The 13662-nt window shown below is 35.0% G+C and overlaps 1 protein-coding gene across 5 annotated transcripts in view; it reads right to left on the reverse strand.

The window, feature by feature from the left end:
• SNTG1 (syntrophin gamma 1) overlaps positions 1-13662 on the reverse strand; it is an 814835-nt gene that overhangs the window by 163306 nt on the left and 637867 nt on the right. For all 5 annotated transcript variants that reach the window (XM_072804669.1, XM_072804667.1, XM_072804668.1 and 2 more), the window contains one exon: positions 6816-6945. In XM_072804669.1, the coding sequence (XP_072660770.1) occupies positions 6816-6945 (130 nt within the window). The remainder of the gene's footprint in view (positions 1-6815; positions 6946-13662) is intronic.

Genomic DNA, 13662 nt, shown 5'->3' on the forward strand with positions numbered 1-13662 from the left:
GGTCTGTTCTAACAAGAAGATTTGAGGAACATACATAAAAATGTTCATAAGAGAATCATGGCTTTTGTGCAATATAGAGGTGTTCAAAAGTTTTTGCCTTGATTTGCAATCTGATATATGCATTACAGTCCATTTTCCCTCACTCTGGCCCACTGTATTCTTCTATTCTTGCCTTGTAGTAAGTCATTCAGTGAGTATATGAAGAAGGTTTATTTCAAACAGAAAAAATACCACACTTGTTTATTAAACTCCTATTAGGAGAGATAGAGATTTATGAGAAACAGGAAAATATGCCCGAATAATAAGCAGTCCACAGGAATCATCTATGGTGGACAGCACTGACAGGGCCTCTTCTCCACAGCTATTCTAAACCAGACGATGCCTCCAAAGTTGTAAGCATTTAATGAGTAGTATTTAATGAGCTATAAGAATTTAATGAGAAGGGATCCCTGGGTGGCGCAGCGGTTTGGCGCCTGCCTTTGGCCCAGGGCGCGATCCTGGAGACCCGGGATCGAATCCCACGTCGGGCTCCCGGTGCATGGAGCCTGCTTCTCCCTCTGCCTCTCTCTCTCTCTCTCTCTCTCTCTCTGTGACTATCATAAATAAATAAAAATTTAAAAAAAAAAAAAAGAATTTAATGAGAAGTTCTCACTGCAGTGCCTAGTGTAGCTCAATCAATTTCCCCTTTCTCTCTTTTTCCCCCCCACTTTTACAGTAATCTTTACTTCAAACTACTACTGATTGATTGACTTGTTCTTACTTAGGGCCTTTGCTACCATTGTTCCCCAAGTCAGACAAAGTACCCCACGTCACACCTTCACAGTGACTCCCTCTGACTTCAGTTCTGACCTCTGTCCAAAAGACGAGACCAGCCATGCTTGCTCTTCCGGCATCGGCAGTTCTCGCAGCCTTCAGATTTCTTCTGCTTCGTTTTCTATAGTATTTCAAGACTTTTAGTCATATCTGTCAAGGCACTGATAAACATAGATCTTCCCAACTCCAAAGACATCTTTGCCAGAGTGTTTTACCTCAACAATTATGAGCATATTTGTTGTAATATTCTAAGTTAGCTGTTTTTGAAGGATGTAGGGACTCAAATTATATTATATGCTTCTTTGCACTTGAATTAATTAATAACATGCATATAAGGCTGGTGTTCTGATATATGCAAGTGCATTTTGTGGCTATTCTGAGAAGGCTCTGAAGGAGCAACATCCCCTTGTCTTTGCAGTTTCTATTGGCCTCCTGGCTTTGTTGAAGTCCTGGTCCCTTCCCAAGTGTCTTCAGGGCTAGCCACATCAGACCTACACTTCACATTGCCATTCCATAGTTCTTTCATTTTACTTTCTTCCACTTTTTTTTTTTAAAGGTAGGCTTCACAACCAGTGTGGGGCCCAACGTGGGGTTTGAATTCATGACCTTGAGATCAAGATCTGAACTGATACTCAATTGACTGAGGTACCCAGGTACCCCTCATCTCTCACTGCTAAAGACACTAGTGATAACATTGGACAATCATGGATAATCCAGCCTAATCAATTTATTTGAAGGTCAGCTGATAAGCAAAATTAAATGCAAACATTGATGTCACATGGAATCAGAAGTACCTATTATCTGGGATTGAAAAAGCAGGTTGAAGACAAAAAAAAGTGCAATTCCAGAGCTCGAACCACAAAATAGTTAAGACATATTTATGACAAAGAGGAAAAAATATTATGGTTATGAAATCATAAGAGGAAAATGACAGATTCTTGAAACTCTTCATTTTAACCTGTAGAGAGTCATTAGCACATTTTCCCTTCACACACAGGTGGAAATCTCCCATATACCATTCACTGAGCACTAAGCAAGTCTGGGATGCCTCCCAGCTCCAACCCCAGGGAGTGGAGCACACTGTAGTTATCTTTCTGTTAAAACCTATCAGCTTCTCTCAGTGGGACTCCTTAAGGCCAAAATAATCCTTCTCAGATTTTCACTATCAATATCCATCCAATATATACCCCTTAAATGTTAACTGCCCTACAAAAAAAAAAAAAAAAAAGTAACCATGCATTTGTTTTAAAAATTCCTAATTTTTAATTTATAAGTTACAAAGAGTAGCTGAAAAGAAATTTGGAAATATGATTTAATCAGTAACTCTAAACTACCACTTAAACTTGGTTTTGTTTTATGAGATTTTTATTCTGTGCATTTGTGATGGGCAGAATAATGGCCTCTTAAAAATGTCTGCATCTTAATTTCTAGAACCTGCGAGCATATTATCTCACATGGCAAAGAGAGTTAAGGTTGTAGTTGGAATTTTATCTAAATTGTTTGTCTGCCATATTAGTTTTTGCAGTACACTACACAACGACTGCCCTTCCCCCACTAAATAAAAGATATCCACATCAAAGTCCTGGAACTTGCAAATGTTATGTTTCCTTATTTGGAAAAATGATCTTTGTAGATGTAATTAAGTTAAGGACTTTAAGGTGAGATTATCCTGGATTATCTAGTAGATCCTAAATCCAATGAAAAGTGTTTTAAGAGACACAGAAAGGAGAACAGGCACACAGAGGAAGACATGATGTGACCATGGAGGCAGAGATTACAGTAATGTGGCCCTGAGCCTGGAGGCAAGAAATACTGACAGCAACCAGAAGCTGGAAGGGAAGAGGAGAGATTCTCCTCTAGAGCCTCCAAATGTAGCCCTGATAACATCTTGATTTTGGACTTCTGCCTTCCAGAACTATGAGAAAATAAAGTTATATCATTTTAAGCTACCAAGTTTGTAGTTGTTATACAGCTCTAGGAAACAAATGCAGTTCTCTATTACGTATAATTAATTCCAAAGCTTGGTGACGTAACAAAACATTTACCATCTTATATTTTCTGTAGTCAGGAATCCAGGTGGGGCTAGCTGGGTCCTCTCTCTCTGGGTTTGTCACTAGGTTGTAGTCAGGTCAACTGAAACTGCAGTGTCTTATGAAATTTTGAAAGGGAAGCATCTGCTTCTCAGTTCACTATCCAGCCTGCACATGAAGGAGGAGGACTGCATATATTGTGAAAAGCAGAAAGTTGAGAAAATTGGGAGTCACCTTAGAAACCCACTTATTGAAGTCTGCCAGCTGGCCCCTAATTACGCACATTCCTTCTATATGCAAAATACATTCCCCCCCTCTAAATTTCCCAAGAGTTTCATCCCATGACATCCCATTACAATGTCACTATAGTTTAAGATCTTCAATTATTTAATATGATGTGATCATGGAATAAAAATTAATAACTTTCTAGCGATACTTGATCATGTATTTAGTAACGTAATAAAGGTTAGAAAAAGGAATTTTAAAAGTATTAATTGTTTTTTACAATTCATGAGTTTTACCTTTACAAGTCTATTCAAGTCTACTTTACCCAAAATAATAGAAAATGCCTAATAGAGCTGGTTTAAGCCTGCTGGAACCTAACTGTAGCCTCTGCCATTCCTTCCTTTCCAAAGTGTGAGCATATTGTTTAAGTAGAATGAATGGGCTTCTGTGCAAGCATGGTTTTAAGGCAAATCCCTGCAGTATCTTCTTCTACTCTATGCCATTTACTAAAGTGCACTGTCAATATTTTGAAGTCACCTTGAACAGTGTTAAATTGAAATAGTAACTGTTTGTTTAAATATTTTTAACCATTATTTTCAATGACCTTCTGGAAAAAGAATGTTTTTGGATAGCAAATACAATGGGATTTCCACATAAAACAGGTATGAAAATACCCCTATTAAACAAAATTATTACTGATGGAAATCAGTGACCAAAGAATTAGCAAATGGTTAACATATCACTCAAGTAATTCTAGTATACAGCTTTTGTTTTGTTTGCTTTCTTTTAATCTTCTATATATCTTCTATATATATTCTATAATTACTTCAATTGCTAAACTATGATTCAGTATTAAAAAGTTTCTATGATATTTTAATATTTCTTTTTTCTTCTAGTCATTATGATTACATATATGTTTTATTTCATTTCAATAATATGATTTTTGTTTTTACTTTTTAACATAATTATATGCATTTTCCAGATGATCTTGTTTTCATATTATGTCTATTCATGCTAATCTCTTGAGTTAAATTTCCTGAGATATCTAAATATTTTCCTTTTTGAGTCTATTAATAGCAGGTAAACTGTTCAGAATTATACTTCCAAAAGCTTGCACATCCTCACAGTATTTGAAGATATAGAGAAAAAAAAAACTTCTATGTCCTTCTGCAAAGTATTATTTCTATCTTTTCTAGAATAAAAAAATTAAGAGAACTAGAATGATCTGACAAAACTCATCTAAACAAAACTCATCCAGCTGCTCTCAATCTGTATCATTTCTTTCTTCATATGAACCAACCATATCAATGGTATCATCAGGGAAGCCACTGATCCTCATGAAAGTCAATCTAACTTTCACATATGATTATTATGCCCAATGACCTTTCAACATTTATGTAGCACTATAAGGAAGGTGGGAGTTTGTTGCTATCATAATACTTTTGAGTGAGAACTGATTACAAAATGAAAAGGACATGCAGTTAGAATGTGATTACAAAGGTACGTAAGAACAATTAGACAACTTTAGTAGAACAGCATTATCATACTAGACATATGGATCTCTCAGTATAGGATAATAAAGTCTGCTTTCCTCTCTTGTGGTAAGTACTCATCACAAGAGTGAAAAACAAGCAGTAAAATCTGGCTTGTTTTTCTCTGGCTACAGAGATAGAAACATTTGCATCTTCATTTTCTTCTCATATGCTTGTCTTCTGGGTCCCAGCGTTCTAACTAAATATATATTCCAAAGAAACAGTTTTCATAAGAATGTTCCTAGGATATGGGGTCAATGTAAATTTGGATGTAGTAAGAGAAAAAAATTGATTTAAAATTTAACATTCTGTTCTTTTAAAAATACTTTTTTTTTTCTCACAAACATAAGATCTTGGCTCAGTTCTTAGGCATTCTAATTATTGTATATAATGAAATAAAAAGTCAGTACTTTCATAGTACTTTATCCCTAGAAACATCCCTAAAAAAGATGTCAAGAATGAGGAAAGGCATGATCCTCAGAGAACACCTCTTTCTTTCTTTCTTCTTTCTTTCTTTCTTTCTTTCTTTCTTTCTTTCTTTCTTTCTTTCTTTCTTTCTTTCTTTCTTTCTTTCTTTCTTTCTTTCTTTCTTTCTTTCTTTCTTTCTTTCTTTCTTTCTTTCTTTCTTTCTTTCTTTCTTTCTTTCTTTCTTTCTTTCTTTCTTTCTTTCTTTCTTTCTTTCTTTCTTTCTTTCTTTCTTCTTTTCTTTCTTTCTCTTTCTTTCTTTTTCTTCTTCTTTCTTCTCTTTCTTTCTTTCTCTTTCTTTTCTTTTTTTTGCCTGTCTTAAATCTCTTATCACCTTCTGAATTCCTATATGATGAAACCAAGAGCTGGCAAAGACTGGTGTTGTAGAGTGTCACTTCTGCTCAAGTGAGGTGTGCTCAGGCCAGGCATCCTTGTTGGGTGACATCCCTTGGCAAGACATGGTGTATCTGTACCCATTTAGACATCATGAAAAAAAGTTGCTTCCCTTCATTAGTACCACAATGAGACATAATTTCACATGTACCAAATAACCAAAATTTAAAAAGACATAATGATGCCAAGTATTGAGGTGATCCGTAGAAAGAGACCCACAGCCACAGAGTGAAAAGAACAAACTGGACAGCCATCTGAAAAACATTTGGCATTACCAAGAAGTGCTGAACATGCACGTGTCCCATCCCTAGCAGTTCCACTCATAGGCAATCCCTTCAAAATGACACGTGCATCACCTTGCTCTTTCCTAGATTTCAAAGCAAAATCTGTGCAAAGATACTTGGATCTGTAGGGTCATTCATGTGAGGAGAGTTTTGTATTCATGAGTTGGAGAAAGAGTTACATATTTATGCTTGACCGTTTACATAATAGATCTCCGAAATTTCCTTGGGGCTGAAATACTCAAACGAGGCATAGAATTGTATTTGGAGGAGTATATTAAGACAAAAGTATGCATGGTATCTAGTATTGTCTTTGAAACAGAGTAATCTTTCATTAAGATCAAATAATCCTTAATGATCTATGTCAGTACTCAATGAAGTGATGTTTATAATTTTGCATATTTTGTTAGACTATACTTCTGCTAGAAGTAAGGACTGAATAAGAATAGTGATAGTGAGAAGATAAAGATAATGAAGAAATCGGAGTGGGAAAGAAAGGTTGGAGTAGAACAATAGAGAAAATGTAGAGAAGCCATTCCTTGTAATACAGACATGTCTCTAAGGGGTGAGTTGCTGGATTGCACAATGCATCTTTTGATTATTCCTGTGCCAGCATCGTCCTAGGTGGGACCTTCAGTCTGCATGCTCTTTCACCCTCTCTTCTTCCACGATAAAACAGTTCCAGCTACAATTCTAAAATCACTAATGGAAATTCAAAAATGCTGTCTTGAAATTCAGTACTGCTTTAGTTCAGAATACTTTTACTTATATATAGACATATGTCTAGTCATTACATGGTAAATATTTCTACTTATTTAACTCACGTTGAGGGTTTATCATGTTTGTGAATGAAAACTTAAATGTGTAAGTATTCTAGAACTTATACATTGGGCTAAAACTCTCAAGATAAAGTGATTTTCTTTAAATAAGTATTCCAGAATAGTTGTCATAATGGTTATAAAGTGGCTCACTCTTAGGTAAACACCAAGTTGTTGTTGTAAAGTTACATATATGCTGAAGAAATTTAACACAGCTGAGAAACTCTATGACCAGATATCCCTTGAATCACTACTTACATTGTGCTTTGTGAGGTTTGAAATATTAGTTGCTATTGCTTGTAGCCAGTCAATACAGTCTTCAGCAGAGAGGCACTGAATAATCCCACTGCAGACCCCGTCCACAGCAATGACTTGGAAAGCATTCTGCCTGCAGACATGTCAAAACAAATCAGATCAAACCTCATCTCATTTATCTATTTGCAACTTGAAATAGTATCATTGAAAGCTGTTTTTTTACACAATGCTAATACAGCTTCAAATTCATATTTGCTTATTTCTCTTTATAAATATCTGGTTTTTTTTAAGATTTTATTTATTTATTCATAAGAGACACAGAGAGAGAGAGAGAGAGGCAGAGACGTAGGCAGGAGAAGCAGGCTCCATGCAGCTAGCCCGATGTGGGACTCGATCCCAGGACTCCAGGATCACCCCCTGGGCCAAAGGCAGACACTCAACTGCTGAGCCACCCAGGCATCCCAATATCGCTGTTTTTAAATGGAACACTAAGGATAAACTAAGGCAAGGTATAATTTTGAATTACTAGAAAGTGTCTTGAGATTCAGATAAATTCGGAGATTTGAGTTGTAAAATATATATTATGTAAATGGAAAAATATCTAAGATATTTTAGAGGTATTTTCCCAGTTTACCAGAAAAATATACATATTAGTTTATTTATTACTTTGGTTGACATCATCTCTTCTTTATGTTTTTCAGTGCATTTTCTGATTGACAACGGAAAGATCACCAAAAAAGACATGCAAAAATTAAACATCATGTGTAAAATCACCTAATCATCAGCTGCAGCATTTTGTTAGTTGCAAATCATGTTTAACCTCAGTTTATTCCTCTCTCAAAGATGGTTTGGACAAGAGGTTCATAGCTCCTCCTCAGGTCTAAATTTTTTCTGAATTTATGTGCATGTTGTGCATTTCAGTAACAACCAAACTTTAAATTCCAATGGCCAGTATAAATATCCTTTGGTCATTTGTTAATTTGTTGTTGTGGTTGCTAGAGAAATCAAATGATGCCATCCTAAATTGTTTACCAAAGTGCTATAGACTTCAAACTGGCTCCCTACAGCTTTAATGATTTTTTTTCTGTATCAAGTTCTTGCAAATTTAGATATGAGCTAAACGGACAAGAATTGATAAAATTTTCAAAATGAATGGAAGCTAGCAAAATGGCTTGGGCTTGAGAATTACTCTGTTGTGTAACATTATACATTTTGGAAATGCACAAACTACATTTAAATCTCAGCTACTTATGAAGAAATAGAAAAGTTCTGTAGGTCAGCTTTCAAAGGCTTTATAAATTATACAAATTTGTATCTTTTTCTCTTAATAAATACCTTTTCTGTCTTCTGCATTTTGTAACGAGGGCTATGTGGATAGCAGGGATGATTTCACTTCTCCCATCAGAGAAAGTAGACCCCACAGAGTACAATGTTTGCCTCAACTCCAGCACCTGTGTCACGCTGCCTTCCCGTGACACTAGTGCATACATAGCTCATATGTGGAAGCATGCTAAAGCTTTCACTTTTAAGGCACTCTGCATCCAAGTTATTAATATTTTTAGAGAAATCTGCTCTTATACCCTTCACCAAGTCCTTTCAACTGACAACAGAGAAGTGTTCAAATATACTTTTTTTTCCTCTTAAAAATACATGAAAAAAAACTTAGAAAGTACAACTATTGTCTGTCTCTTTGAAGTAACATTCTTTTGAATTTGTGACAAGAAAAAATATGTATAGCGAAAAGAATATTGTAACTTCATGTCTTTCTTAGCTTTAATTTTGATACTCAGCAGTGAGGAAGACATTTAAAATATCCAGAGTTCAACCATCCATGGAAAATGAGAACTAATTTGAGTTTAGTAATATACATTTCTTTCTGCTCTCTGATGATCATAACCATTTCTTCATGTATCATAAGTTAAAGCATGTCCTGAACATATTTGTCCTGTTTTAAATGAATCATGGCAGTTTCTGGTATTTTTAGCTGATTAAAGTTAATATGCTTAGATCAAATTTGCAATCTCTGTAAACATATACATTACACAGTCTCTGGAAAGAATAATTCCGAGGGACTAATCATTTATAAATCCAGGCATATACGTTAACATATATCACTTTTCACATTCAGTTTAAACTTTCCAGGTTGATTTAATGAAAACCCCTTAATGAATGTAAGTGAAATACTTAACCAGTTTCTTTGCTTACATATGACCTCTTGCAAAATAGGCTGATCATTAGGGTTATAGTATGGGTCATATTTCTTCCTCTGCTATTAAATAAATGAGAGTATTAACAAATTAGTCCATTTAGTTGGGACACAATTTTCTCTATAGGAAAATGAGAATAATCTACTTTATAGATTTAACAAGTATTTATGGAGTAACTGATGAGATCCAGATAACTTTCACATATCCCTGAAGCTCCATGAATAACTTTACTCTGAATAATCTATTAATATGTAATCTTGACTGTAATATTTGTGAATGTTTAGTGAACTTATTGCTTCTTTAGGCACTTAGCAAGAAGTATAGTGCTTTTGCTTTCATTTTTAGCTTTTAGAAAATGTATTTCTCTGATTAGAGATAATCAGGAAAGTAAATATTTTTCATTTTGTCTTATTTGATGGTATATGTTTTGAAATCAATAGACTACATTATCCATATTTCGCATTGTGAGACATTAAACTTTAACAATATTTGTAGTAGCCCTGAAGATACTCAAACACAGTTTTGATTCTTAATATACACACGTAGGCACACACAGTTGCTGAAAAAAGAGTTACAGTATTAGAATTAAATAACCTGAAGCTTCAATTTCAGATTATTTTTTCCACTACAAAGTCATTGGAAAAGATTTGATTTAGTAACACCTTTTTAAAATGGAATTTAGATGAAGAGAAGAAGGGGAAAGCATGTAGATAGGAGATAGATAATCCAAAACCACGTATCATCAGCATGTTAGGAGAAATGTGGGCTATTTGGCTTAGACAGTGTGCATGTGAGAAGTGGCAAGTCATGAAGTGGGCAATAAACTAAAGTCTAATCATTAAGAGCTTTGCAAAGCATGTTAGTATTTCTACCTAATCCTGAAAGTCAGAGGGAGCCATGGAAACATTCAAACATTAGAATGAAAGGCTCATGTTTGTATTTTAGAGAGAGAGAGAGCTCTGTGGTGGTTAAAGATGGGGAAAATGAAAAAACGAAGAGGGCATTGCAGTACCCAAGATGAACAAAGATAAGAGTCTGTTTTGAGATAGTGGCTTAATGTTTAATGTGTACATAGGAGAGAACTCAGATGGTATTGAAAATAGGCCGTTTAATTGATTTGGTTAGTAATTATTTAAGAAAGTGATCCTTTCTCAAAAAAGTCTAAAATCCACTTAGGTTAGTGATTCCAGCAATTTACTCTATTTCTTGTTGAGTTCAATTCACATTCACCAGGTTCAGGATCATTTCTGCACTGGGCTTCCTATCATGGTTGACTGCCTCATCACAGCTTTTATTGTTCAGGCTCAAAACCTAATCTTTTTGGTAAGGTATATGAGGAGCTATTCCAAACTATTTTGTTACCTATTTTCTAAAGTTTAAATCACCAATTTATTTCATGATTTGAAACACAATAACTCATAATTCTCTAAATAAGCCCTGCGATTTTATGTCCTCTATATTTCCCCTCCCCAGTATTCCCTTTGTCTGAAAACACCCTTCTATCCCACTCCATTTATTATCTGCAATGATATTGCAAACAATTTTACATAACATTCTGACCTCTAATTTTTCTTTGTGTAAAATAAAGATAACAATATTTGTCCTTTGTATCTTGGATTTTTAAGACGTTTTTAAAGACTAGGCTTAGGTTCACAGGAAAATTGAGGGGGAAGAACAGAGATTTCCAATATACTCCTTGACTCCACCCATGTGTAGCCTTCCCTATTATCAACATCCCCCAGCTGGAATGGTACATTTGTTATCATTGAACCTACATTGACACATTATTAGTATTCGAAGTCCATAGTTTACATTAGGGTTCACTCTTGGTGTTCTGTATTCCTTGGGTTTGGACAAACGTATGATGGCATGTATGTATCATTATAATATCATACAGAGTATTTTCATTGCCTTAAATATCCTCTCTGCTCAGCTTCTTAATTTATTCCTCTACCTGTCCCTCCATATCCCTACCCCTGAAATCACTGATCTTTTTACTGCCTCCATACTTTTATCTTTTCTAGAATGTCATATGGTTGGAATCATTCAGTATGCAGCCATTTCAGACTGACTTTTTCTATTTGGTACATGCATTTATGGTTCTCCCATATCTTTTCATGACTTGATAGTTCATTTCCTTTTAGTTATGAATAATATTCCATTACATGGAATATACAGTTTATCCATTCAGCTATTGAAGGATATCTTGCTTCTAAGTTTTGGCAATTATGAATAAAGCTTATATAAACTTCTGTGTGCAGGTTTTGAATGTACAAAATGCACTGGGTGCAGTTTTGTCTCCTTTGGGTAAATACCAAGAAATATGATTACTGGATCACATGGTAAGAGTCATGTTTAGTTTTGTAGGAAACTGCTGGATGACTTCCAAAGTGTCTGGACCAAGTATCTGAATTCTCATCAACAGTGAATGAGAATTTTTACTGCCCCATACCTCCTTCAGCATTCAGTGTTGTCACTGTCTGGGTTTTGGTCATTTTAATAGGTATGCTGGTATCCCACTGTTGTTTTAATTTACATTTCCCTGATAACATATGATGTGGGGCATCTTTTCATACATTTACTTGCCATCTGCATGTTTTCTTTGGCGAGGTGTCTGTTAAGGTTTTGGTCTATTTTTTTTTTATTTGGTTAAGCTGTTTTCTTATTGTTGAGTTTCTTTCTTTCTTTCTTTCTTTCTTTCTTTCTTTCTTTCTTTCTTCTTTCTTTCTTTCTCCTTTCTTTCTTTTTCTTTCTTTCTTATTCTTTCATTTTTTTCTTTTTGTATAATAATCCTTTATCAGATGTCTTTGCAAATCTTTTCTCCCAGTTCATAGCTTATTTTCTCATTCTACTGACATTATCTTTTGTAGAATGTAAATTATTAATTTTAATGGAGTCTAGCTTATCAGTTCTTTCTTTCATAGATCATGCTTTCAGTGTTATATCTAAAATCATCAGCACACCCAAATTTATCCATGTTCTCACCTATGTTATCTTCTTGCAGTTTCATAATTTTGTGCTTAACATTTAGGTCTCTGACCTATTTGAGGTTAATTTTGATGAAGGGTATAAGGTCTATTTCTAGATTCATTATTTTGCATATGGATGTCAGTTGTTCTAGCATCATTTGTTGAGAAGATTCTTTTCTCCATTGTATTATCTTTGCTTCTTTGTCAACCTCAGATGCCTGCATTTATGAGAGTCTATTTCTGGACTCTTTATTCTGCTCTATGGATCTATTTGTCTAGTATTTTGCAGTGCCACATTGTCTTGATTATTCCAGCCCTTACTAAGTCTTTTTTTTTTAAGATTTTATTTATTTATTCATGAGAGACATACAGAGAGAGAGAGAGAGAGAGAGAGAGAGAGAGAGAGAGGCAGAGACACAGGTAGAGGGAGAAGCAGGCTCCATGCAAGAAGCCCAATGGGGGACTTGATCCAGGATCCTGGGATCATGCCCTGAGCTGAAGGCAGACATTCAACCACTGAGCCACCCAGGCATCCTGTCCCACCTTTGCTAAATCGTAAAGTCAGATAGTATCAGTCCTCTAACTGTTCTTGTTCGTCAATATTATGTTGGTTATTCTGGAGCTTCTGACTCTTGCAAAATAAATTACAAAATAACTAGCTAGGATTTTGATTGGGATTGCACTGAATCTAAAGATCAAGTTAGGAACAATTGACATTTTGACAATATCAAGATTTCCTATACATGACCGTGGACTATCTATCCATTTATTTAGTTTTCCTTTGATTTTGTTCACCAGAGTTTTATAATTTTCCTCCTACAGATCAACATTTCATTTATTTGGATGCTAGTGTAAATGACATTGTATTTTCTTAAAGATTCTATTCATTTATTCATGAGAGACACAGTGAGAGAAGTAGTGACATAGGCAGAGGGAGAAACAGGCTCCCCACAGGGACCCTGAGGCAGGACTCCATCACAGGATCCTGGGATCACAACCTAAGCCAAAGGCAGACACTCCACCACTGAGCCACCCAGGTGCCCCTGGCATTTCATTTTAGATATTAAATTCCCATTCTCATTACTGATATATAGGAAAGTGATTAACTTTTGCCTATTAACCTTGTATTCTGCATATGTGCTATTATCACTTATTAGTTAAAGAAATTTTTTTGTCAACTTTTCTGATTTTCTACATAGGTTATCAAACCATTTGTAGTCAAATATTTTTATTCCTTCCTAATCTGTATGCCTTTTATTTTCTTTCCTTTATTTTGGCAATCCATTGCTTTTGATAACTTGAGAGTTGATTGTCATTCAAGACAGTTCCACTGTCTGACTTAAATTCTGGCATTTCTGTTATTTGACTATAATCTTTTCCTTTCCATCACCACTTATTTATTTTTTTCCATTTTTTTCTAAACCCTTCTAATTGTCTTTGTCCATAAATCTATTCAGCATATACTTATATGCTTCCCTAGACTGAATTCCCTGTTCATCCATATCAATTATGTGAGGTTTTTTCTCATAATTTTCTGCCATTTTGATCTCCAGCTGTTTCTACCATATGAATTCATATTTCTACCATATGACTCCCAATACAATTGTTATCTGGGAATCAGGATCCTAGTACTTCTGATCTACTTTGACATCTTTCTACCCTCACTGCAGCCAG

The sequence above is a fragment of the Canis lupus genome, chromosome 28 (assembly GCF_048164855.1).
Source record: "Canis lupus baileyi chromosome 28, mCanLup2.hap1, whole genome shotgun sequence".
Classification (NCBI taxonomy): domain Eukaryota; kingdom Metazoa; phylum Chordata; class Mammalia; order Carnivora; family Canidae; genus Canis; species Canis lupus.